The 24,225-nt window shown below is 41.0% G+C and overlaps 3 protein-coding genes across 3 annotated transcripts; 1 reads left to right on the top strand and 2 right to left on the bottom strand.

The window, feature by feature from the left end:
• Window positions 1–1,166: 1,166 nt before the first annotated feature.
• On the top strand, window positions 1,167–7,888 carry eif6 (eukaryotic translation initiation factor 6). Its single transcript, XM_085776730.1, has 7 exons — window positions 1,167–1,235; window positions 1,507–1,643; window positions 2,335–2,420; window positions 2,586–2,761; window positions 4,241–4,417; window positions 5,224–5,408; window positions 6,873–7,888. Exons 2-7 carry the CDS (start codon window positions 1,537–1,539, stop codon window positions 6,880–6,882), a joined length of 741 nt encoding a protein of 246 aa, XP_085632856.1. The 5' UTR covers window positions 1,167–1,235; window positions 1,507–1,536; the 3' UTR covers window positions 6,883–7,888.
• Window positions 7,889–8,879: 991 nt separating this feature from the next.
• Window positions 8,880–17,820, bottom strand: map1lc3a (microtubule-associated protein 1 light chain 3 alpha). Its single transcript, XM_085776729.1, has 4 exons — window positions 17,645–17,820; window positions 15,044–15,099; window positions 12,910–13,016; window positions 8,880–11,417 (listed from the first exon to the last, which is right to left on the bottom strand). Exons 1-4 carry the CDS (start codon window positions 17,682–17,684, stop codon window positions 11,255–11,257), a joined length of 366 nt encoding a protein of 121 aa, XP_085632855.1. The 5' UTR covers window positions 17,685–17,820; the 3' UTR covers window positions 8,880–11,254.
• A 1,541-nt stretch (window positions 17,821–19,361) lies between these two features.
• dynlrb1 (dynein, light chain, roadblock-type 1) lies at window positions 19,362–22,018 on the bottom strand. Its single transcript, XM_085776727.1, has 4 exons — window positions 21,979–22,018; window positions 21,619–21,694; window positions 21,056–21,223; window positions 19,362–20,016 (listed from the first exon to the last, which is right to left on the bottom strand). The coding sequence occupies exons 1-4, from the start codon at window positions 21,979–21,981 to the stop codon at window positions 19,973–19,975; spliced, it is 291 nt and encodes a 96-aa protein (XP_085632853.1). The 5' UTR covers window positions 21,982–22,018; the 3' UTR covers window positions 19,362–19,972.
• Between the last annotated feature and the right edge of the window lie 2,207 nt (window positions 22,019–24,225).

The following is a 24,225-nucleotide window of genomic DNA, read 5'->3' as shown; positions in this document are numbered from 1 at the left end:
GACTGTGCTGCAGCATAATAGCCTACTATACATAATATACTATAACAACAACAATAATAATGATAAAATGATAACTATGTTGAAGTGCAACGTCTCACCTTTTATTTGGAATAGGTTTGCATCAGTTTAGCTCTGTGGGAGATATGGTCCGAATAATACAAAAGAGCTCAAAGAAAGAAAAAAAAAAGGAACTGAAATCAAACATAATCATTTCATTTGATATTTTATCAAAAACCCATTGCAGTCAATGAAGACCTGAGGTCCTGGATCTGGGGTCTTTTGTATGTTGTGATTGACATGGCCGGTCTGAAAGCTCTTTGGTTGCTTTATGATTATTGTCCCACTGAATGATGAAGTGTCGTCCACTGAGGCTTGATGTATTTGACTGAATGTGGGCCACACATGCTTCTGCAGACCTCAGTATTCACCTTGCTGTTTCTACCAGCAGAGAAGTCATTCATAAATACCACTGTGTCAGTGTGCGTACCTCGAGCCGGAGCAGAACCACTATTGTGTTTGATGGATGATGGAGTTGCCTCACGTCAGGTCACACTCTCCATCATTTTGATGGAGATTCGTTTTAGTTTCATCATGTCCACAGACCAAAGCCAAGCAGTTTTATTCATGTGTGTGTGTATACATATATATTACAAAAATATACAAAGTACAAAACACAGTATTACAAAATATAATATAATGATATAAAATATATATAACATAAAGCATAAACAAATATGATCATACAAACATGTGCTCAGTAATCAAACAGGATTTATTACTTTAAAAGCTAATTAAGTAACTAAAATATAAGTAAAGAATAAAGGGTTCAGTAATATTGAGATGCAGACATACAAAAGAAAAAGTGTACAAACTGGACACTGATCATTTTCCACAAGAAATGCAGTAATAATATGCATAGCCTATTAATATAATAATAGACAGTAAAACAGGACATTCAAAGCAAGAGAGCCATTAAAACAAACTATATTTAGGGGAAATTATGTAAAAGTAAAATTATATTTTGATGATAATGTACACTGTGTACATTATCTCCATGGCATTTTTGTTTTGGAGGTATTTTCCGTTTTATTTCTGTTTTCGGTGGTAGAATCAGGGCTACGTAGTGTACGTGCTTACGTCACGCCGTTAACCCCGAAGCGGAAGTTAACACGTGGGGGTGAAGGAAGTTAGGGAACCCAGCACGCACGTTTTGGAGGCCACAGGAACTTTCTCCGGTAATTTCTTGCCCTTTTCATCAAGTCTCGGAGTTTTATTTTCAACCCGACTTCACCGTGTTTTCCTGTCGACGCTGCCCGGCGGTGAAACGTACGGTCACGGGACTTTTTCTGCCCCGTGGCGGCTGAACAGGGACCAGGTTTAGCTGGTTGTTTTAGCACGTTAGCTCAACTCAGCTCGTCAATAATGTGACGGACGGGCTCCTTGAATGTGTGTCGTGTCCAAGAGGTGAAGCCTGACTTGTTTTTATTTCTCTGCCGTTGTTTTCAGGATCTTCAGTGAAACCTCGTCTCCACCATCATGGCCGTCAGAGCGTCCTTTGAGAAAAACAACGAGATCGGCTGCTTCGCCAAACTCACCAACACCTACTGTCTGGTGGCGATCGGAGGCTCCGAGAACTTCTACAGGTGAGGTGTCACCTGTAATACACACGTGTCAAATTCCCCGTGTTCAGCCTCATATTATCGATAATGAGTGCAGAGAGCGGTTCTGAATCAGTGGCTGGTGCCATACGGGTGTAAGTTAATCTGTGTCTATGAGAGATCAGGTAACATGACCACTGCCACTTGAAGATATAACAATATAAACATATTGATTAGATCAGATGCTGAGCAAGTCTGAGCTCCTTTTTTATTGTAGTTTGATTATCGTTTATCTAAAGTTCAAAATACCTGTATTGATCTTGAGAGGTCTTGTAGTGTATAAAGAGTTAACAACCAAATCAGTCCTGGGGTTTATGAAAAAGCTCCAAGATAAAACAAAAAAAGTTTCTTCTCTTTTTGAGTTGTTGAATTTGAGAAATATTTAAAACACAACTTTTCATTAATGTCTGATGCAGTATCCCTCTGTGTGGAGACATGTCAGGATAAAGCTCTGTAAAAGATATTACGAGATATTATATATATATATATTTCCTTTCACACAGGTCAACACAAATAGGACGTAGAGCATCATAAATGTAATGAGGAGCCTCTCTTATCAAATATTCACAACAGCCATCAACTTTTTTTAGCCAACTCATCCCACTCGCCTCCTTTAAAGTTGTAAAAAAAACTGGACACCGTTGGTGAATGTTGTTTGTTGTTTGTGTGACCACAGTGTGTTTGAAGGGGAACTGTCAGAAACCATCCCAGTGGTTCATGCGTCTGTGGCAGGTTGTCGCATCATAGGAAGGATGTGTGTTGGTGAGTGATGCTCTGGAACAAACACACACACACACACACACAAATATCCCTCGACCTGTTCTCCACACTCACCTTTCTTGATCTTTTCCAGTACAATGGCCGAAACGGAAACACAAACATCTTTGCGTCGCTCATCATGTCATTTCTTATCTGTCATGTGACCAGGAAACCGCCACGGCCTCTTGGTGCCCAACAACACGACAGATCAGGAGCTGCAGCACATCAGGAACTGTCTGCCAGACACAGTGAGGATCCAGAGAGTGGAGGAGAGGCTCTCCGCCCTCGGCAACGTCATCTCCTGCAACGACTACGTAGCGCTGGTCCACCCTGACCTTGACCGGGTGAGAGGGGCGCGCACACACTCACACACTCAGCTGACAGTCTGTCCACATCCACTTCATCAAGTTGTGCTTTTGCTAAAATAATCAGTTGACATACATTTGATAATCAACACTGTTTTTCTCATTAATTAAGTGAAATATGAAACATTTCCTAGTTTCATCTTCAGAGATTTGTCTGCCCATGAATCATGAACTCTGTATTTATGGCTGAACTATCGACAAAATAACTAAAACAACTTGTAGTTTAATTGTTAGTACATAAACCTTGCTGTAGTGTCGGGTAAAATCAGAATTACAATCCAGCACCTTGTAAACACAAGAATTTGAAGAGTGGTGAATCAAACTATACTAACAATCTCTGACTCGTCTGATCCAGCTAAAGGAGTAAAAGTATCATGAACCTGCCTTCAGTCTGAACTGTGGGACTAGTGGAGATCTGACATATGACGCAGAGCCAGACCATCCAGGGATCTGAACCTGATCAATAAAATGTTCAGCTGAATTTTCAAACGAATGCTCTGAGCGTCTGTCGTGAGGCGGAAACTTTAAAAACTTAAACTGTATTAATCAGACTGAGATGAATCCTGACTGCACTGGTTTAACTGAACAACTCGACTCTGGATGTGCTGATTGAAGTTCACATATTGATCAGGGATACCTCAGAGGGAGAAGGGTTGGTGGTGGTACTGTTTGAAATATGATCAGGACTAATTACCAGAACTTCAGGCTCATCAGTCGTAGAAAGTTAGAGGTCGTTCACTCTTTGATGGCAGCGAGTGCAGAGAATTTAAATCACAGCAAAGTGTCATCAGTGCTGAGATGATGAGGAACGTGACTGAGGGTTTTCAGACACCAGGGCCCTGATAAGGACTGATGGGGGATTGTTCGGGGCCGATGCCAACACGGATATTTGGAAGTTAAAAGTTCTGATAACCGAGAAATCTCATGTTCATTTTCTGCAATGATCCCTTAAATGTGGTTCAAACACTTGTGACAAATTAGTATCGGAGGCTCAACATTTTACTGTTTGACAATGAATAACCTTATCATTTAAACTATTATTCAAAATGGCAGCACTGCACTAGAAATGTAAATAAAATCAATATAAATAATTAGAAAAAGGACAAAAGTTGAACACTTTCAGTCCTGCAGTGTTAAAAAATGAGAATAAACACAAACTGAATGAAAACCGCACTGACCAATGTAGAGACGTCATTTCTAAATTAAACTACGAAAGTTTGCGGTTTGCCTACAAAGTTCAAAGACACAAGAAAAGTCTTCATGTCAGGTCTTATTGTCCAACACATACACTGATCCTAACGTGTCTGACAAGGACTCAGATCAGATGATTAATCAGTCGAGCCTTATCGGGATCAAAATCAAATAAAGAGGCAGGTTTGTGTTGGTACTGGTAAAGACGACATCTCAGACACGTGGTAAAATGAATACGTTTCTGTCCGTTTCCCTCCCTTTGCTCAGGAGACAGAGGAGATCCTCGCCGACACCCTGAAGGTGGAGGTATTCCGTCAGACGGTAGCCGACCACGTCCTGGTCGGATCCTACTGCGCGTTCAGTAACCAGGGAGGCCTGGTCCACCCCAAGACGTCCATAGAAGACCAGGACGAGCTGTCGTCTCTGCTCCAAGTCCCACTGGTGGTGAGTGACTGTGGGAAATGTTGAAATTGTTTGAATAGATTAAAGGAAATTATCATTTCAGCCACAAGGTAGGAGCAGCCTTCCTGTGACGGTCGAGTCGGAGCAGAAACGGGTTCAGACTTCGTTTTTTGTCTGTTTGATTAAAAACATCACAGCGCCCTCTGCAGGACAAACTCCTCACCACTTAGGAACAAGACCTGAGTTGACTTGGTGTCCTACATCCTCAGCTCAGATCTTATAAGGCCTGTGATTTCCTGCTGCCTCCAACATCTCAATAGAGTTGTGTTGCTCACTTCCCTGGAGCTGTGACGCTGCTACAGCGGTTAATATGAACGAGTAACGAGTAGACTTTTGAGCCAGGGTGATGGTTTGTCTTAATACGTTTTACCCTGAAATGGGATTGTGGTAATGGAGGGCCTTATTTCTTTTTTTATATAATTGTCACCTTTGTTTTTGTTTTGTAGTTGTTGTTTTTTTGTCCTCCTTTTTGGTTTAATTTCGCATGTTCGAATATTCGTGTCGGACAAACACTCCCATAGACTGTATGTATCCACTCTCGCTGACGCACGTGACGCGAAGGTGCGTTCAGGTACTGAAATGTGATACCATTTGACTTAACGTGAATCGATACCCGGTACTTTAGTGGGAATTCGGTCGGTACCAATAAAAGTATCGAATTCGGTACCCAAACCATGATCATATAACTATTGATTTGTATTTATGATTTTGATTTTTGTGAAAAACAAAACAATTGAACAAGTAAGACGCTCTCTGTTGCTCACTAATGGATCTGACTTCCTGTCCAGGCCGGCACCGTGAACAGAGGCAGCGAGGTCATCGCGGCGGGGATGGTCGTCAACGACTGGTGTGCTTTCTGCGGCCTGGACACAACCAGCACAGAGCTGTCCGTCATCGAGAGCATCTTCAAACTCAGCGACACAGCGCAGCCCTCAGCCATCGCCACCAGCATGAGGGACTCGCTGATCGACAGGTGAGACACACACACGCCTCTCTACACAGCCACAACTCGAGCCCTGAAAAAATCCCTTTGCACGGACCTTGATTATCTGACAAACAAGTCTGAGATCATTTAAGGCCCTGGTCAATAAAACATTTGTCATATCATAAACAGCTTGTAGCTGAACAGCAGTGACTGCAGTTCTGCTCGTCAGCACTGTGGTTACATCACACCTTAGAAAAATTAACTTTGATAAGCGGAAGGTCTGAGCACAAACAGGGCGGAGGCTTCAGGGCTTGTAGACCTCAGTGTAAAGACTGATACTGAATCATATGGCGCTTTTCCACTACACTTTCACGGCACGGCATGGCTCGGCTCGGTAAAGTTGCTTTTCCACTACAGCTGAGTTCTCTAGTACCTTCTCAGCGGGGGCGAGGTCGGCACGGGGGTGAGGCGGAGGCGATCGCGGGGCCGCATTGTCCGTCTCTCTTTTTTCGATCCGCTCGTCAGCTCCAAACTCACCTCGTTAACAGACCACAGTGTGGTTTTACACACAGCAACATTAACTCAGGTGAACAAATAACAACAGTCTCGGTACAGATCAGCTGGCGCTGTTGCCGCCCCTGTTTTTGAAATTTCCGGGTTTGATTCTCATGTCGGACGTAACGCTCGCGACTCTTCCAGTGACGACGCTCTGCCCAATCAGTGGAAGGCAGTCGGCTGACGTCACGTTATAGTATCGCTTCGGCTCGCTTGGAACCAGGGCCGAAGAGGTACTAAAAATGGTACCTGGTACCAGGTACTAGGGCTAGTGGAAAAGCAAAAAAAGCGGTCCGTGTCGTGCCGCGCCAGTGGAAAAGCGCCAATACATGTCATCTTCTTCTCATATCTTTATATTTGCTGAAAAATAAGTACAATTTGTATTTCTTATCAGTGAATTGAAAAAGAAAAAGATTGGGGACGTTAACGTTTACTTCAGGATGGTGGTTTAGAAAGTCATTGTGAAGCTCTAAACATTTGATGAAGAGTTGACATTTTATAATGAGTCAAAGTTCAACTTCATCTTTCTGGAGTGGAAAATGTAAAATAACCACATCTGTAAAAAATACAGCACAGTGTAAACTATTGTTGCACTTGTCTTGTACATATCATTGGCTTTTTACCTGTACAAAGATAACAAAGTTGAATCTATTCTAACATAAATGGTTTAACCACCAGGGATTCTACATAATTCTACTCATTAGGAAAAATAATGTGAAATTGTTTTGGTTTCCTGAAAAATGGCATGATCTCAGTGGTTGTGGAGAATCCTCCCTGTAAAACCTGAAGGGTTCAGCAGCAAGGGTGTGTTTGAGCGTTTTCGTCCCAGGCTCCGTCTGCTCGGCAGCTGAAATCAAATCATTTTGAAGAACAGCTCATCTCCCAGCTGCTCCTCCTTCTCCTGCTCAGTCTGAAACTAACGGCCGTTAAATGTTGTTTCTCTCTGCTTCGCCTCAGCATGGCCTAAGCTGCCTCCCTCTGCGGTTCGCTGCCGTCGAGGAGCTCCTGCTGCCGTTCACCTGGTCCCACCTGAAGCCACCGGGCGGCCGGACCTCCTTTCTCTCCTTCAACACCTCCTTCCACACAACACGGTTCGGTCTCAGCCAGAAGTGACGACTCCTGCAACTGCACAGTCATCGATTTGTACATTTGGTTTAATGCCTTTAAAACCATTATCTTCCACATCGGCTCTCTTTAAGGAAATCAGCATCAGTTTAAACAGGTTCAGCTCTACGTGCAGCACCTCACCTGTACTGTGGATCTAGACTGGAGGAGGTCATTGGTAGTTCATTCAAAGTAGAAGCTGAGAGCTGCTGACAAGAGGACAAAATCTCCCTTAGTCTCCTCTCACCTGAATCACATGATCGTTAATCTTTTTATCCAAACAGTTTGAAAAAAAAAATACAAAAGCAACCAAAAGATAAGAATCTAAATAATTTGTGCCTGTCTCAAAAAAAAAAGTCTAAGCTCTGTTGGTGGGAGTCGCTGCTCTGTACGTTGTTCTCAGCTCTAACAGTAAAACTGACAGCCGCCCTCGGCTCTGATTGGGCGACGGTTCCTGGTTCCCCCGGTTGGAGCAACGTTTCCTGCAGCTGTGAGGGGATTCCCATCAGCACACACCCACCTCACCACCGCCAAACTGTATCGCCATCCCAGATATCAACGTTCGTCTGAGCCCTGAAGACTGTAAACGCACCACGCTGCGAGGAGGCTGCGTGCTAAAGGTGGTAACCGTCTGAACGAGTGTTTAATGTCCGAGGACTGACGGTGGGAGGGGAGAGCGATTTCAGCTTCAGTTGTCTTGTATGTAACGTTTACACAACAGACGGGAAAAAATGAGATGTTGTGGATGTTTTTATTCAGACTGTGTGAAATGAGACGGACTTCAGTCTGAACAGCTGTCACTTCTTAACCAACGCTGCGTCTCGCCTGTCTTGTAAAATAAAGTAAAATAAACAGCCTCTTTTTATCAATGTGCCGTGTTCTCTGAAAATCCAGTAGCGTCATATACACACATCAGTGGATTCTTTGGTTTATTGGAAATAGTTTGATTACAGATTAAACAGCCTCTCAGGTGTGAAGGTATCCTGCTTCTCTGATACCTTTAGGGTTCTGAAGATGTGACCTTTGCTTCTTTGAAGTTGTGATCTGCATCGGTTTCCACAATTTTCTCACATTTTATGAACCAAGCAATCAGCAGATATTTTCTTAACCCTAACAATCATAGAGACATGAAAGACATGGAGACAGAAAAGATACAAATCAAAGTGTGTGAAAATCTCATTAAATTTGGTGAAATGTTTTTCTTTGGAATTGGTAATGTATGATACATAAACTGTTTCCCCATGTTTACGCCTGTATTTACAGCAGATCTAAAATTCAGCATCAGATACTTATTGATCCCCAGGGGGAAATTACAATACGTTAGTTTTGCTCCAAGAATAGAGAATAAAGATGAGATAAAAACTCAAGTGCTACAATGAATTATTTTACATTTTGTGCAAACAAGTACATAGTTGGAGTTTAGATGTAAAACATTATACAGTCACTTTTATTTGACAAATGTTTCACATTATGATTTAAATCAGTAAAAGATAAAGTAAAACAAAATATGAACAAACAAGCAGCTTGTGCCTCAAATATGTAGTAAAAGAGAACAAAAAGTCCAACCACAGGATAAGAACTAAAACTATAATTAAGATGTGCTGAAAAATATAATAAAGAAAAGAGAAGAATAAAAATATATTTAGGCAGATGATTGTTAACAAGGCTGACTGTAGTTGGGAAGACCATGATCTTGCTGTAGTATAATGTTATATACAGTGTACCACTACTAAATGTACAGTACATGCATTGTATGTATATTTTTTAACTCTGCACTGACGCCTGCTGGTCATTACAAGACAGAGCGGTGAACAGATGTCTCACTACTCCACCATCTCACAAAACAGACAAGAGAAACAGTTTAAAGGCAACTTTTTTATTTATTGGCAAATGCTTTGAATAAGGTTGTAGCAATGCATCTATGTACACCCCTCCAAACAGTGACAATATCAGAAAGCCTAAAGAAAAACACACTTTGTAATACAGCTCGATTATATGATCGTTTATACGCACACGGTTTTGTTTGTTTCAAACATACACATACACTTATTTTCAGTTTTTGGTTTGGGAAACATCTAAAAAGACTTGAGTTTTTTTTCTAAATAAAACAATACAATTATATCTATAGCGTAAAATCAATATACATTTATAAAATAAAAAAAACATGCAACGTTTGTAGTGCATCATATCCTTTTTTCGTCTATAAAGTCTTATTAAACAAAGGCAGACAAACGTACCGATAAAGAGCAGCAGTGCTCTACAGAAGAGGAGCAGATACAAAAAGAAGAGAGAATTATTATATAGATACAGTCATTTCTAAAAACAAACCTCTATGCCAACTCTTGTTTATATTCGTATTAATTTATGTGCAAAAGAAGCTCATTCATTTCCTACATTAAATACATTTTATTATGTCTAATGCTCGACTCTATGCTACCATGACACACACAGCGATCTTACAAGCTCAGTGACACGACGCCGGGAGGAGGCGGCGGCCTCACGCTGGAGAAATGATATTACACCGGGGTCTGGCTTCGCCTTGAGAAGCTTCACTGGGGTCTGATTACGTCCTGGCTTCACAGCACAGGCTGCGTCAGCTCTGCTCGATACACAGAATGGGATCATTTTCGTGGCGTTTGCCTGCTCCATCCCAGCCAAAACAAAAACATCCTGTTCTGTGATGTTCTCTCTCTCCAGACCCCTTGTTTGCCCCTGTGGAGGCCGAGCCCCCCCCTCCCCAAGCCGGCACCCTGATCCAACAGTGTCAGTTTCACCAGCCTGCTTTCTACAACAGGTTCATTTCCTAAATTAGTGTTTTTAATTCATTAAATGTTTTACTCTGAGAAACATAACGGAGGATGAAAAGCAAGCAAGAGCCAAACTGTTGGATCAGAGGGCGGTCGCTCGTGTTTCCATTTAAACCAACTACCTGATAGGTCTTTTTCTCTGCTGCACCTGACTGGTTGTTTGTGACGTTAAATGTGGTTAGATGTGAGCGGGGCTTGTGCAGGAAGACAGGTGAGTAGTGATACTAAGGTGTTTTGTGCTTGTGGGGCAAAAAGACATTAAATTCAGTCTGTGAATAAACTGATGTAGCAGGATGGATGTAGCAGCTACGTTTAGATTAGTACATCACAGTAGCTTTACCGAGGAGGGGGTGGGGGATTGTGGGTAAGGGTGCGGAGTGGACCACCACTAAGACTGATGATATTTCTTGTGTGTCTCTCAGGGGATAAATATTGCACATGTGAAACTGCTGTACATGCGAAGAGGGTGAGCAGTGGGTTACAGTGGTTTCTAGCCTGATTGTCAGCTACCTGGTAGCCAGTAGCAGGTTGGCAAGTTGAGCATCAGGCTGACGGTAAATGTATGATTAAAACAAACTCTGAACTAGTTACGTAACACAAACTAAACTACCACTAATATTTCAAACAAAAGACAAGAATTAAAAAAAACATAAACAACTAAGATGTGAGTTTAAAAAAGTTAAAAGTTAAAACAACAACAATCTCTATGAGTCTCATCTTCTAGCTTCTACTGCTGCTGTTGTTGTTGTTGTTGCGCTGACGGGGACAAAGACCGACACAGCAGACGCTCTGTGCTTTCACCTGCGTACGCGTCAGTGGCTCCATCAGCCGAGCTTCAAATGACATCCTGAACTGTGACCGGCTCACAAGCCACCACCTGCTTTTCAAGTTTAGCTTCGTCTAATACATGAGTCTGTGTTAAGCGCGTGTGTGCGTGTGTGTGTGGCCTTAAGGATGAAAAATCAACTTTACAGACAGCTTCCAAACTCCCAAAGTCCCACCCTTTCAAATTAAGAGTCCACATGGGCCCAAAAGCAGGACTGTGAGATAAAATAAAAGCACTCAGATCTGATGTGTGACTCACTCTGAGGGCGGGAAAAGACACACAGGATGTCCTCTGGCTTTTTGTAGCTAGTGTTGTGTTTACTGACCAATAAGAAAAACGGTGCTCGACTACAACAGAGAGAGGGACAAGGGGGTGTCGGTCACATGTACACTGACTGACTGTGTTGCTACGTGGAGAGGATCACGGAGTTTGGTGGTTTGCGGTCGGTTCTGACACCACATGTCTCTCATTTCCCCTCAAGCACCAACCCGCCCCCCCTGCCCCCCCTCAGCCCACATCCCTCGCCCCCCTCTCCCCCTCCCAGTCTCCCAGCACCTGAAGATGTCCCGCTCTCCCTCCCCCACGCGTCCCCCTTGCCCTCCCTAGCAGCCGAAGGTCTCCTGAGAGGCGTAGACCATGTAGAGGAAGCCGTCCTCGTCCCGCTCCTGCTCGTAGATCTCGGAGATGGGGGTGGACACCGACACCATGCTGTGCTGGTTGACCAGCAGGAAGAAGGCCTGTGTGGGGTTCAGCTGCAGCCGACGCCTGGTCGGGGAGAGGAGGACACCAGAGAGAGAGACGGGGAAAGAGACGTTAAAGGTGGCGTTACAGTTTTAGTCTTAGATTGATAGATATACGATTTATTCGTCACATACAACAACACAAGATCATTGCAGTGAAATGACATGTGCAACACTCCGTCGACACACACTGTTAAACTAAATACACGCACTTAACAAACAACAAACAACAACAACATTCAACAATTCAGTTAAAAAGGCAGTGCCCATACTGTGCAAAGCTGGTTAAAAATTAATGTAAACATAATAATAAATAAATAAATAAGTAATAAAGTCACTAGATAAAGTTTCCACGTCTTAGATGATCTCCTGACATCCACTCTCATTTAAAAAAGCTCCAATTATTCCCAGACATCCATCGTCCTGATGTTCAGGGAGGCTAAAGGACCCACTGCGGACCCCTCCCCCATACCCACACAAAGTGATTGCAACGTATTATCTTTTAGCAGCTGCAAAAGGGAAACTATTTTATCTTATCAGATAAAGTTCTCAGTTTGTTCATCTCACCTAAATCACTTTTACTCATCTTTACTCTGCAAAATGAGTCTGTCAGGTAGACAGACTGACCAACACAGTTATAAAAACTAATCTAGTCTCCTCGTACCAAAAACCTCATAAAAGATCAATTACTTGCCACCTGATCGCCACCACCCTCTAAACTTGATGAACTCCTCTTCTTTAACAGTTATTACTAAATAATATTCAGATTTCACCACTTCTGCAGTTATGGGCTGTAAATTTTTCCACGGGCTGCTTTATTGTATTAATCAACAGGCGTAGCGATGTTGAAATTTATCACTTTAATGTCTCTTCATCTCAATCGGAATAATCGTCTTATATCTGTCAATAGATCAGTGTTTCTGTTTCATACATTTGATCTGTCGCTCCCGCAAATAGCTGTGAGAGGAAGGTTAATTTATTTCTACAGCATATCATCATGATCCACAGGTTAATTAAACGGTTCAATAGAAATTTAAAAAAAGCATAAAAATGAGAGTAAGAAAATGGTAAAAATGGATGATTAAACAGGTGACATCTAATCAAATGATTAACTTTTAAAAGAAAAAAAAAACTCTCTTTCTGTTATTATGTCTCAGCTCTGCTCATTTTTTACTTCACTCTCTCATATTCCTCCTCCTCAGCATCAGCAAGTTAATAACAACCACTGACACACCGATATTAATATATATAAATCTTAAATTTACTGCCCGTGACTCTCTAACTGCGTAAACTGTGTCTTTATTCGTCATCCCTTGGGTTGAAGCAGTGCTTGTAAACAAACTCGTCAGCTGCAGCCTCAGCAAAATGCCAAACACACACAAGCACAAGACATCTGCATTCACACAGACAGCTCCAAATATAGACCACATACCAAACTTAACCTAAACAGGTTTCTAATTCAGTGATCTATTACAACACTGCAGTGTGTGTGTGTGTGTGTGTGTGTCTCTGTTCACCTGATGATCTTGACCAGCTCGCTCATGTTGACGTGGTCAGGCACCAGGAACTTGGTCTTGTCCAAAACGGGGAGCTGCTTCTCTCCCTTGTACCTCTCAATGATCACCTGCAGCAGCCACAAGACACCACGCTGTAAATCAGTCTGTCATCTCTAATCCCAACACCAACAGCAACACCCTCCAGGTAAATTACACATGTTGTTGATTTTTGAAGTGAAAAGAAGCAAAAGCAACTTCTGCACAAAAACAGACAGTAAAACCATCCTTTCTTCAAATGTTAATGTGCATTTATGTTTTATTTCAGAACCATTAAACAGCCATTTGTTGCACATCCTGCTCATAAAGCCTCTTAACTTAAATAAAAATGAACTTGCTTTGAATTGTTATGAAGAATTATTATCAGCTGAAGATAAATTCTGCCACTCAGCTCCTCTGTGGGTCAGAGAATAAAGTGAACTGATGCCTACAAAGCAGGGGAGGCTATAAAAAGATATCAAAGAGCTTCCAGCTTGAAATTTCCACAGGGTGTGAGAACGTCAGTAAGAGATGGGAAGGAAGGGTGGAAATGAGGAAGTGAGGACAAGATGTGGAAGACCTTCAGGACGGTGCAGCTGGTCACTGGTCCACAATATGGAGGAGTCAACAATTTCAGCCTCCTACCATTGGACACCTATTACTTTCTGTATTGATTCAAATCTTTAGAGAGACAACGTTTAACTGAGCTTTTCGGCCACAGCCACTTAAACAGTGTTTTCATCCTCTGCGTTGGCACAGGAAACACTGATGGAGGAAGGAAGGAGCAGGTCCTATTAAATAAGAGCAGCAGGTTCTGGAGGCAGATGTCCTGCAGTCAGTCCAGACAGTGAGAGTGAAAAAAAGAGGCCAGTTTCTACAACAGGACAGTGATCCAGAGCTGACCTCAAAAACCACCATGTACCACTTAAGGAAACACAAGCTGAAGCTTTGAGAACGGCCCCCACAGCCCCTCCTCCTCCCCTCCCCTCCCCCCTCCACAGACCTGACTGTCACTGACAGTAAACTGCTGCATTCAAATACCCAAAAATATTTCAGAGGTTTGAAGTGATCTGCACGAGGAGGCTAAAAATTCATCAATCAACAACACACAGAGTCTGAGCTTTAGTTGTGCTCAGGCTCTTTGTGTTCAGCAGCTGATATTTGAGGAAACGAGCGGTTCTCATGTCTTCATCTTCACTGCTGCTTCTTTTCACACTCTCTTTACTTCTTTACTCTACTTTACAATACAACTGTAGTATTTGCTGACAGATTTCTACAACAACCAGTAATGGAGTGTCACAAAGTACATTTACTTAAGTACTGTACAACAATATTATGATGAGAGTGAGAGTTTTCTATAGCACTTTGACTCTTCACTCCTCTGCATGACTCATTTTACAGGTTCATATTAATACAAATAAATGATGATGTGATGTTATAGATTCATATAAAACTACTCTAATCCCAAGGAGGGTGCATGAACTACTCAGTATACAGTCATTAAAAATACATTGACAATAGGGAATATGATTGATTTGTCATTATTCGTTTAATAATTGGCAGAAGTAGCAGAGAGAATATTTTCCATGAGTGTGATAAAGGTGTTTATAGATCAATTATAGAGGTGTTAATAATATTCTTTACTAAGGCAACTAGGTCCATGCTTTGAGATATAAACTCATTTTAGATGTTAATATGTAAAGATCAATAATACCCTCTTATAATTGTGTGTGTGTTACTATTAGGCTTTGGCCAGTCAGATTACTCTGAGTTAGGCCAGCTGCTTCCCCTGTTCCCAGTCTTTATGCTACGCTAAGCTAACCATCTGTGGTTTCAAATTGACATGAGCAGTATCACCTTTCTCATCCAACATTTGACAAGCATGCTTACTGAAATATAATGTCAGTCATGTGCAGGTTCCAAGAACACGCCTCATTTAAGTTTAAGAACAAATGCTCAGAAGTGTAATGGATGATGAAGTCAGTATCAACACAACACATCATACACTGCACACAGAGTTTTCTGACAGGCTACCATGATCTGCAGTGTCGGGGCTGTGATGCATTAGAGCAATAAAGTTTGGTGTGTGTGATGAAATGAGATTTGATCGGCAGCTTACGGGAATCTTGTTTGGGTGCTGCTCACGAATCTGCTGGACCTCCTTGCACCGGTCAGCTGTGGGCAGCAAAAAAACACAAATTATAAACAACATCCTAAATTATAACTCATCTTTACTGCACAAAAAGCTGTGGCTCCTCTGTTAATTATAAAAGTCTGGTTGTGGCTTTTTCAGTTCAAAAAGAAAAAGGTAGGCTATTCCTTTATCAGTCCCACGAAAAAAAAATATTTGTATAAAAAATATGATGAAATAGCTGTGTTGTTATGTATAGTGCAGTAATGAGTGGTGACATTATACAGAGAGAGGTGATGAATCATGGATTTAAGAATATTGGTGTTATTATATATGAACATGTGTTGTAAGAGGCGGTAATTAAAACATAGGCTACTACATCTCCATGGTGAGACAGAGGATGAATAAACCCTCTGTTCAATCTTTACCCTAGTTCAAAAAATACATCCCCAAGCCCTCCGGATGAAAACCTTGCACGTTTGTCCTGTTTGTCCAAATTAATTTCTGGCAGGCATTGGTTTCTGTCAGAAAATCCACAGGAAGTGACAAACTGCACATTCATAGGGAAAATAATAAAACGTCTCCAGGAGCAGCAGCGAGCCAGTGTTGTATCCTGACACAGCTAGACTCTTTAATGATGGCTGATCCTGCTGGTAGAAGAAAAAAATGTTTGTGTCCCTGTTACCCACGCCCCGCCAGCCTCTGAGAATAGGACAAATGGACCGTTGCTTCTAATCTCTGTCTCAGATCTGGGATGTTAAATGTGTCTTCTCACCCACTTCCTCCTTCTGGTTTTTCTAACGTTGTGATTTAATTTATGGTATGATGTGTGAACGCAGAGACAGATCACAGCTCTCTTTATTCATTAGTCAGCACATACATAAACATGAATGCCTTATAAAAGGCTCTTTAGCTGTCTTTGGAGCAGTTTGATGTTTGTGGACTCAATTTACATGCCAGATTTTTGCATATGATTTGAATGAATGTTAATGTTGAGTTGAATGCAACACATTCCTTTCTTTACTGTACCTGCCCGAGGTTTACAGTGTTTTTATCGCCTCACTATCTGATTTTACAGGATGCACTGACCTCTCCTCACAGCCCACTACCCTAATTTCAGAACGAAGCTTCACCTATTTTTTAAACTCTGGCCGGGTTCAAAGCTCAGAGAGCATTGAGAAGCAACAGAGACGTGTGAATGGTTTCTTTGTTCAGGTCTGGGGATGTTTTTCTAAGCCAGAAATGGGAATGATCTGTGCTAATGACTGGAATACAAGTGTGTTTCTTGAAAAGATGCTGTGGGTTTACTCTGCAGATCAAATCTTAATTCTGTAACAAATGAGATAACCCAACATTACTCTGTTGTTTTATGTGTAATTCTTTCCCCTAGTTTTGCATCAAAACAACTAGTGCCCCACCTATTATTACTTGAGTATCTGGACCTGGCTCTGTAATATTCCTGCTCTTAGGAAAATGTAATATCATACTTCAGGCCAAGATACAACCTGGGACTTAAGTTCTTTGCACTGTCTCTCATATTAATCAAATCTAGCATTATATTTTTGAGCTATCAGTGTTAACAGGCCTGCAGAATCTCATGTTTGGAAAAAAGCTACTCTGCAGTTACCTAACTGCTCAGTAAACCACACAGCATAACCCAACTAGGTAACTTAACATCTGTGCACTGGGGTCAAGGGTTTTTATAGTTATATAATGCCATAATGATGTGTGTCACTGTGGCAAACAGCAATCCACCACTATGTAAAACAGGCTGACAAGGCAGCTAGCAAGTAGCCTATGAAACAAGCACTACTGACTCACAGAGTGTAATAACTTTATAAGGGACATTTTAACCAAATGCAGCAGCGGCGATACATTGAGCTTTTTCACATCCTGCCCATGTTTCTGTCGCTTATCCCATATTTCTTATGCAATAGACAGAGTCTGGGCTCCTCCCTTCCCAGCAAAGGGGCCGTCGTTTGGCATCAAATTACAACATAAATCACTGAACACGTGTACTGGGATAATGTGTCAGCACATGTTGTTTTCCTTTGAGCAAACACGAAAATGTTAACTGCTATATTAGCCCAGCTAGCTGTGTTAAAGCCAAGTAACACCAGGCCGGGCTAACTTCAAGCTAATGTGACAGTGACCCAGATGGCTTATGCACATTAACAGCCACAGACAAAAGCCTCCAGGCCCAAAAAAAAAAAAAAAAAAAAGACACAACCAGTAATCTTAAAGCGTCGATGACATTTAGTCACTTGTCATGTTATAAGTTATCTATATTCAGGTTTTTAGAAAACGACCAGAAATAAATTATTCTCTGAACTTGACGCACATTAGCTTCATGTAACGACGTTAGCCACGAGCCTAGTTTGAAATCGCCGTAAAAATAAAAACAAAAACAAAAAACACAGCGGTTATAATGTGATATCAGACAAGTAAACACCATGTAACTACACTTGTGATGACGGTGTTGAGCTAGGTGGCTAACAGGCCGGCTAACCGCTCAGCTGTTGTTTCCAGACAGGCTAACGTAACGTTTAGCTCCACAACAACTGAGCACTGCCTCGGTCGGTTTCTTACCAAATGTCCTCCTTTGTTTGAAGGGTCTGTCGGACGGCATCTCTGTCGGCGTTATTACACAGTTATAACCTAACGAATGCGCGGTGCAGGCTGCTTATAACGCAACTCGGTCACAGAGGAAACTGTTTCTAATATCTGCGGAGCGTCTCTCCTCCTGTCGCCTCTCGGGTCAGTCTGAAGGCAAAACAGCTCCGGACAAACAAAGCAAGTAAACCAGGCGCTGACGTCACCCGCTGCTCTTAAAGGGGACGTTCACGTGTTTTTAACCATAGACTGTACAAAGAAAAAGGTTTTCACTTCACTGAAACCCCTGGTTAAAAAAACATTATCTGCTATTTAAATGTTGTTGTAATTGATTTGGTTTATATATTTTCTTTCTTCATTTTCATATAATATATTATTAAGTATCACACGTCAAGTCTGACTCACTGCTTTCTCTATTTCATTTACATAGCCTACATATTAACAGCTATAAGAGTGAGCATATCATTTTTTGTTCGTTTTTTCTTAATTTGACCTTTGCTTGTATTAGGTTGTTATTGTATTGCACTTTTACTTATTTAACCACCCTCCTTGTAGTTTGGGCTATTCACCATGTCAAATTCCTTCAAGCTGTAATAGGCTACTTGGCAATAAATGCTATATTGTGTACTTTTTGTACCTTCGATATCCATAACCAGATATTGGAAATTTGTACGATGTACAATGGAAAATTAATTAGACAAAAATATTTTTTCTACTGCGTAGATTTTTATGATATATTGTTAATAACACTGTTGCATTCACTTTATCATATATAGTCTATAAATTGTGACACTTAAACTGTTCAGTATATTTTTATCTTTACTTAACATTTGTGCTGTTGCTGCAATTTTGAGAAACCTGACACACCCTAAAGTTGTACCATATCTAATTTTATCTGCTAATTATCATTGAGTGTTATAAATGTATTAAATCATTGAGGGGATACAGGATCCATGCCAGAGCCTGAATAGATAGCAAAGGCATCTGAGCCTGTTACTGAATAGTTCTTGTGTAAAAGTCATAGAGCTTAGGTAAAAGAAAAGAAAAATACAAAATGTGTAACTCAAATTCAATGTTTTCTTTCTTTGCAGGAAGAGGGAGCACATGTTTAAATCTGCTCTAAGATTTGCTGAAGATGTATAGGTAATGGTTTTCACATCTCTTCTTGCACCTAATCTTTTTGTTGTGTTAAACAATAAATGTTTTGTGCTTACTATCACTGTGATTTACACTTACATCCATCTTGTGTGAATCTGCTACACATCAAACCCTGTGTAAGAAAAAGAAATGTCTCTAACAGGACGTGATGTGCCAGGTGTTTTGCTGACCTTCAGTGGTTGAAGCTGTTTACTACACTGATGTTAATGGGATCAGCCTGTGTCAAGTAAGTACAACAAACTCTCATCTCATCACTCTTTGAAACTCAACTAATTGATATTTTATATAACGAAGCAAATGTTCTGTACAGTGATAAAGCCACTTGAAGGTCAAATCTGTAAGGTATCAGTATGTTTGTTTACAAGCTTACCCAACAATTGATAATTAACATTTAAGTTAGAGGTCCGTCTCTATTCCATGAAAATATATATTTTAGAAGAGTTTTGCTTTTAGTCTACTAATACTTAACGAATACTAAACTTTTGCATAACACAAACAAAGCATATGGGGGGGAAAAAACACACACACACACGGCCATTTTGACTTTTTTAATTGCTTAATTTGTTACAAATAACCAACAGGAAGGCGACATGGCAGGGGCAGAGAAGTGTTTGTAGTGTAGTTCGCTGCTCACCACTGAAATACTGCACTTCAATATCTTTTGCCAATAAAAATAATAAATAACCATCTCAAGATTCAAATTAAGATTGAACTGAAAAAAACAAACAAAAAAACATGCTCAACCCAAAGATGTGTTGTGGCCTCTCTGCCTCCTGTAGACTGAGAACATACATGCTCTTACTTCAGCCTCAGGTATGAACACAAAAATACATATGTGATCAGCACAGTGATGTAACTTATATCATGTTTGGAAAAGAGACTGGAATGCTAAAATTTGGGAAAAGACATGTTTTGCCTGCAGAGTGAACGACTGTACTGTATAGCTCTTGCATCTTATTACTGAGATAAGTTCAGGTTTATCCACCTTCAAATCCACCCTGACTTTACTTCTCCATATAGGAAGTGCATAAAAAGCTTCTGGTAAACTGGTACTTCTGATTTACCAAGACAAAAAAAACTAGTTTGGCTGTTTGGATATCAAAGACGAACAGAGAGAATAATGAGTCGGGCAGCAGTTCCTTCTTCTCAGTCTGACGGGTTCTGAATAACAATCAGGAAATAGTCCTTATCTGTGAAAACAGAGACAAAACAGTTAAACCCATAGTTAAGAACTGGGACATCTGGCAACACATTCTGCACATGGGGCTTTTCCAAACAATATTTTTCAATTCCCCAAAACTGTTTTTTCTACAAAACTTTCATTTCTATTTAAGAAAATAAATCAAACACTCATTGGTGACAAAGAGTCTGACTGACAGTGTTCAACATATTGTGCTGAAGAAGCATTATGGTAAACGTATTAAGGCCCAGTATTTAGTAGTAAACAGATAAGTGATGAAGGTTTTAAAATAATCAACAACACCAGGTCAGACTATTCCTTCTGTTTGTTGAGAAAAGCTTCAGTGTGAGCTGCATCTTAAAAAGACTCCTGCCCCTTTCCAGACTGTGGTGAACTGCAATGCAGAGGTTATAAACTGGATGTTGTGTTTTTTGAGGGAGGGGCAGAGAGAGCCTCTAATCAGTGAGTTTGTCTGACTGCAATCAACTGTAATAGCTCGTGTGAGGAATAAGCTTCACTGCCAACTGCTGACAACACAGAAAACACTCTGATGTTTTTCTTGTGACTCGCTCCTCTGGGACTAACTGGGCCAAATATCTTAGTATTTATGATCAGCAAAGCAAAGATGTAAGGGTCTCCCAGTGTTAAAAGTACAGCAGGTGAACTGTCCTTAGTGCTGTTGAACATATAGCATCAGTCAATGAAGAATTAAATAATTGAGAATCTGCATTTAGAGCATTGTGTCTTGAGTTGCCCCAGTTGTCAATTAATATTTTGGTGATCAGCTCAAAAATGATGGTCAGTATTTTGATAAGTGAACAATGCACCGAATGACACTGATGGCAGCTGCTCAACACTGGGAATTTGACAATAAGTCACAGTAATCTTAATGATGTGACTGTTATTAGTAGTCAGAATTACACTTATTTGTAATAACTCAGAGATTACTCTGTGCATTATGGAAAAACCCAACAGGAAGAAGGCATTTACTGTAGTTAATTATTCTTTCTGAAAATTCTGACTGAAATCTTTTCTTTTTTCCATCTCACCTGGAGCGATCATGATCTCATTCTTCTTGGAGCGGACCCGGAGGAAGGTGAGGTCGTTCTGGGGGTCCATGTCTCGTATGGTGCTCCTGGCCTTCATCACCAGCTGGTGGATCAGACCTGCATACTGCACTGTGCTGGAGTTGTCCAGAGTCGTCTTGATGGGGATCCCTGAGGGGAGGTACAGAAATGGGTAAGCAAAAAATTTTGCTAAAATTCGGATAAATGTATTGGAGTAAAAATTACAGTTCTTCCCTCTCCTACAGAAGTAGAAATAAGAAAAATAAAATCAAACACCCTAGTTAATCAAATTTTACAGGTAAAACAATAGATACATACATACATATACATATAGCCTAGATATTTGATCATGGTTGTGTTACATTGACCTTAAATTTAAGGTTAATATAGGTAAATTTGGTAATTATACTTAGTTATTGACACACTGGTAACGTAAATAAGTGGATAATGACTTGTAAGTAAAAGCCCATGTCAAACAGGGATGAGTAAAACCAAAGATACTCTATAAACCGTCTTTGGTAAAACAGAGGAATACTATAACTTACCCTCTGAATTGACGATGATGATTCCCTGCACTCCTTTCTGACCCTGGATCCTCTTCAGAGTTTCTTCCACCTCAGCCTGAGGGACAGAAAATTAGATGAGTTATTTTTTTTATTAAGCTACTGAGATCCTACTTTTAGGATACGAGCTGATATAACAGGAAGCCTGCTGCTGTCAATACTGTTAAAACAATGTTGGATTAATGAGCTAATAACTTGACAACGCCCGACTAGCACAATCAAGCTAACGTCGGTAAGCACTTTCCAAAAATATACCTCTAATTAAACCGCACATTCACAATACACACGACTGAAATATGAACGTTTTTATTAGACACACACGAAACAGTAGTTTTCTTTTACCATTTTGAGTATGTGAGGAGAAATCTGTGACAGAAACTGGACTCTCCGAGCGCCGCTAATAGAAACCAGCTAACCGTCCACTGTTGTTGCTTAGCGAAGACAACTGACATCACTTCCGGGTCAGCCGCGTCACTGCTGCGTTCAAAGACCACAGCAAAGTGTGGAAGATATCAAAGACATTGTGAAAATGTCATTTCCCTCAAGTGGAGGACTGTCAGTGGTATTTTAATGATTATAGTATTAATATGTATTAAAGCAGATATCAGTGGAATGTTTTTGTTAATATAAGTCCTAAATAGTCCTATTTTCCGTCAGCAATCACTTACATGAAGTATTTCAGCCTAAACACGAGTCTCTCCGTCACTCTGCTCTGCTGTAACCCGAGGAGAAAATTTTCCTTGTGGGATACAAGTGTTATCCAATGAGGGGAGAGAACGGCATGAAGGGCTGTGTGTGCAGCCAAGGGATGCGCGTGAATGTGGTGACGTAGCACGAGGACCAATTGATGCCTGACAAGGGCGGGGGCTGCTAACTCATGGTGCGTTCAAGGAAACTCGTACTTTGTGTTTTCCTTCCTGTGAAGTCATACCAGTTCGATCTGGTACGAGTTCACGGGTCGGAAGTTACGAGTGGCCGTTATAGGGAACTTTCACAGACAACAGGACGGTAAAAACACGAGCTACGGGTTACCTGGAACGCTACCAAGTCGTAGTTGTGACTTGAAGCTGTAACTTACGGTTTCAAAAGCCTGCCTTGAACACAGCATTAGCCGAAACGGCCGTGCCGATGATATCTGCTTTAATACTCAATAAGCATAAGCCAATAAATATGTATTTAAACATTTATTGAAGACACTTGTAATTGAAAGAACTAATATGGATAAAGGTTAACCATCTGAAACTCAACTCCCACTTGTTTGCAGACCTCAAAAAGTAGGATTAGACCTAAATATTAAATGCAAATGAAAAGTAAAAAGTAAAGTAAAGTATCAGATAAATCAGGGGTTAAAGGTTTCCAGCTCATTGGGTTCAGCTGCTTTGCTTTGTTTGTGGTAAAAGTTTTTCAAGCGTCAGGTGTCGGCCAATCAAATCACACTGGAAGTATCCCAAGAGAGGAGACAGGTGCAGGTGTAACGGCAAAATAGATAGCAGAGTGTTACACAAAGGAAGAAGCTGTTTTCACATGGAGCTGTTAGCACCACTGTCCGGTCAGAATATTAATTTGTCCAACACTTTGGTTCATGTGTGATCAGGACCAGATAATTCACGGATGTGTCTTTTGTCATAGATTTACAGTAAAACATGAAAATCTTGAGCTTGTGTTAATCAAAAAAAAAATCAGCTCTCTCAGACAGGAGGACAAGAGAATAGGAAATGTTAACATGTCAGCTCATCTCCAGATGCTCAGCTGCTCTGCCCTTGTGTCTCACTGTAGCATTGCTGTGACAACAGATATTTTAGGATGATATTTTACAGTGTTTTCCACAGGTTTGCAAGGAGACTGTGGCGGGTGGTCGGGTTGTCTGGCTGGGGCTACTAGACCCACTCTGTTTCCCACAGTCCCTCTCATAGTCGCCTCAGATCTCTTCTTCTGTGGGTCATTTTTATTCTTCAACGCCAGCAACAGTCAGACTGGTGGCCATATTGTTGCTAGGTTGTCTGTCCATCTGTCTCACTCTTGTGGGCACGATAGATTAAAACACTTTGAGGGAACTTCCTCAAATTTGGTACAAACACTCACTTGGTATCGATGATGAACAGATAAGATTTTGTTGGTCAAAGGTTAATGTCAAAGGTCAGCGTGACGCAGAACTCAAGACTTTATGCTGCATTTATGACAAGTTCTCACACAGATATTTTATATCTGGCTGGATGTACTATTTTATAAACAAAGTCTCACATGGATAACCCTAACCCTGTCAGAACTAATATATTACAGTAAAAGAGTAGCAGTGTAAAAAAAAAAAAAAAAATCCCTACCATTCGGTTTGCTTGTCTCAGTTTGGGGCAGGTGTGTATCTGAGCAAATGCAAAAAAGCATTGAACCAGTCGCCTAGAGAAGTTTTTCTTTTATTTCACATCGAGTTGGAGGGTTTAGAGTTGGGGGGTCAGACAAGAGGCAGAAATAACAAGAGGAGTAAAGTCTGCTGTCTGGAGTCAGAAAGTAAAAATGCTACTGTACTGTGCAAAGCAAACACAGTGCTACCTGTGTTGCTCATGCTAGCAGCAACACGTCTGATATGCTGAC

The sequence above is a fragment of the Trachurus japonicus genome, chromosome 5 (genome assembly GCF_045865225.1).
Source record: "Trachurus japonicus isolate A0001 chromosome 5, Traja_1.0".
Classification (NCBI taxonomy): Eukaryota; Metazoa; Chordata; class Actinopteri; order Carangiformes; family Carangidae; genus Trachurus; species Trachurus japonicus.
Note: the sequence above shows the minus strand (reverse complement) of the source record. Positions and strands in the feature narration are given on the sequence as shown.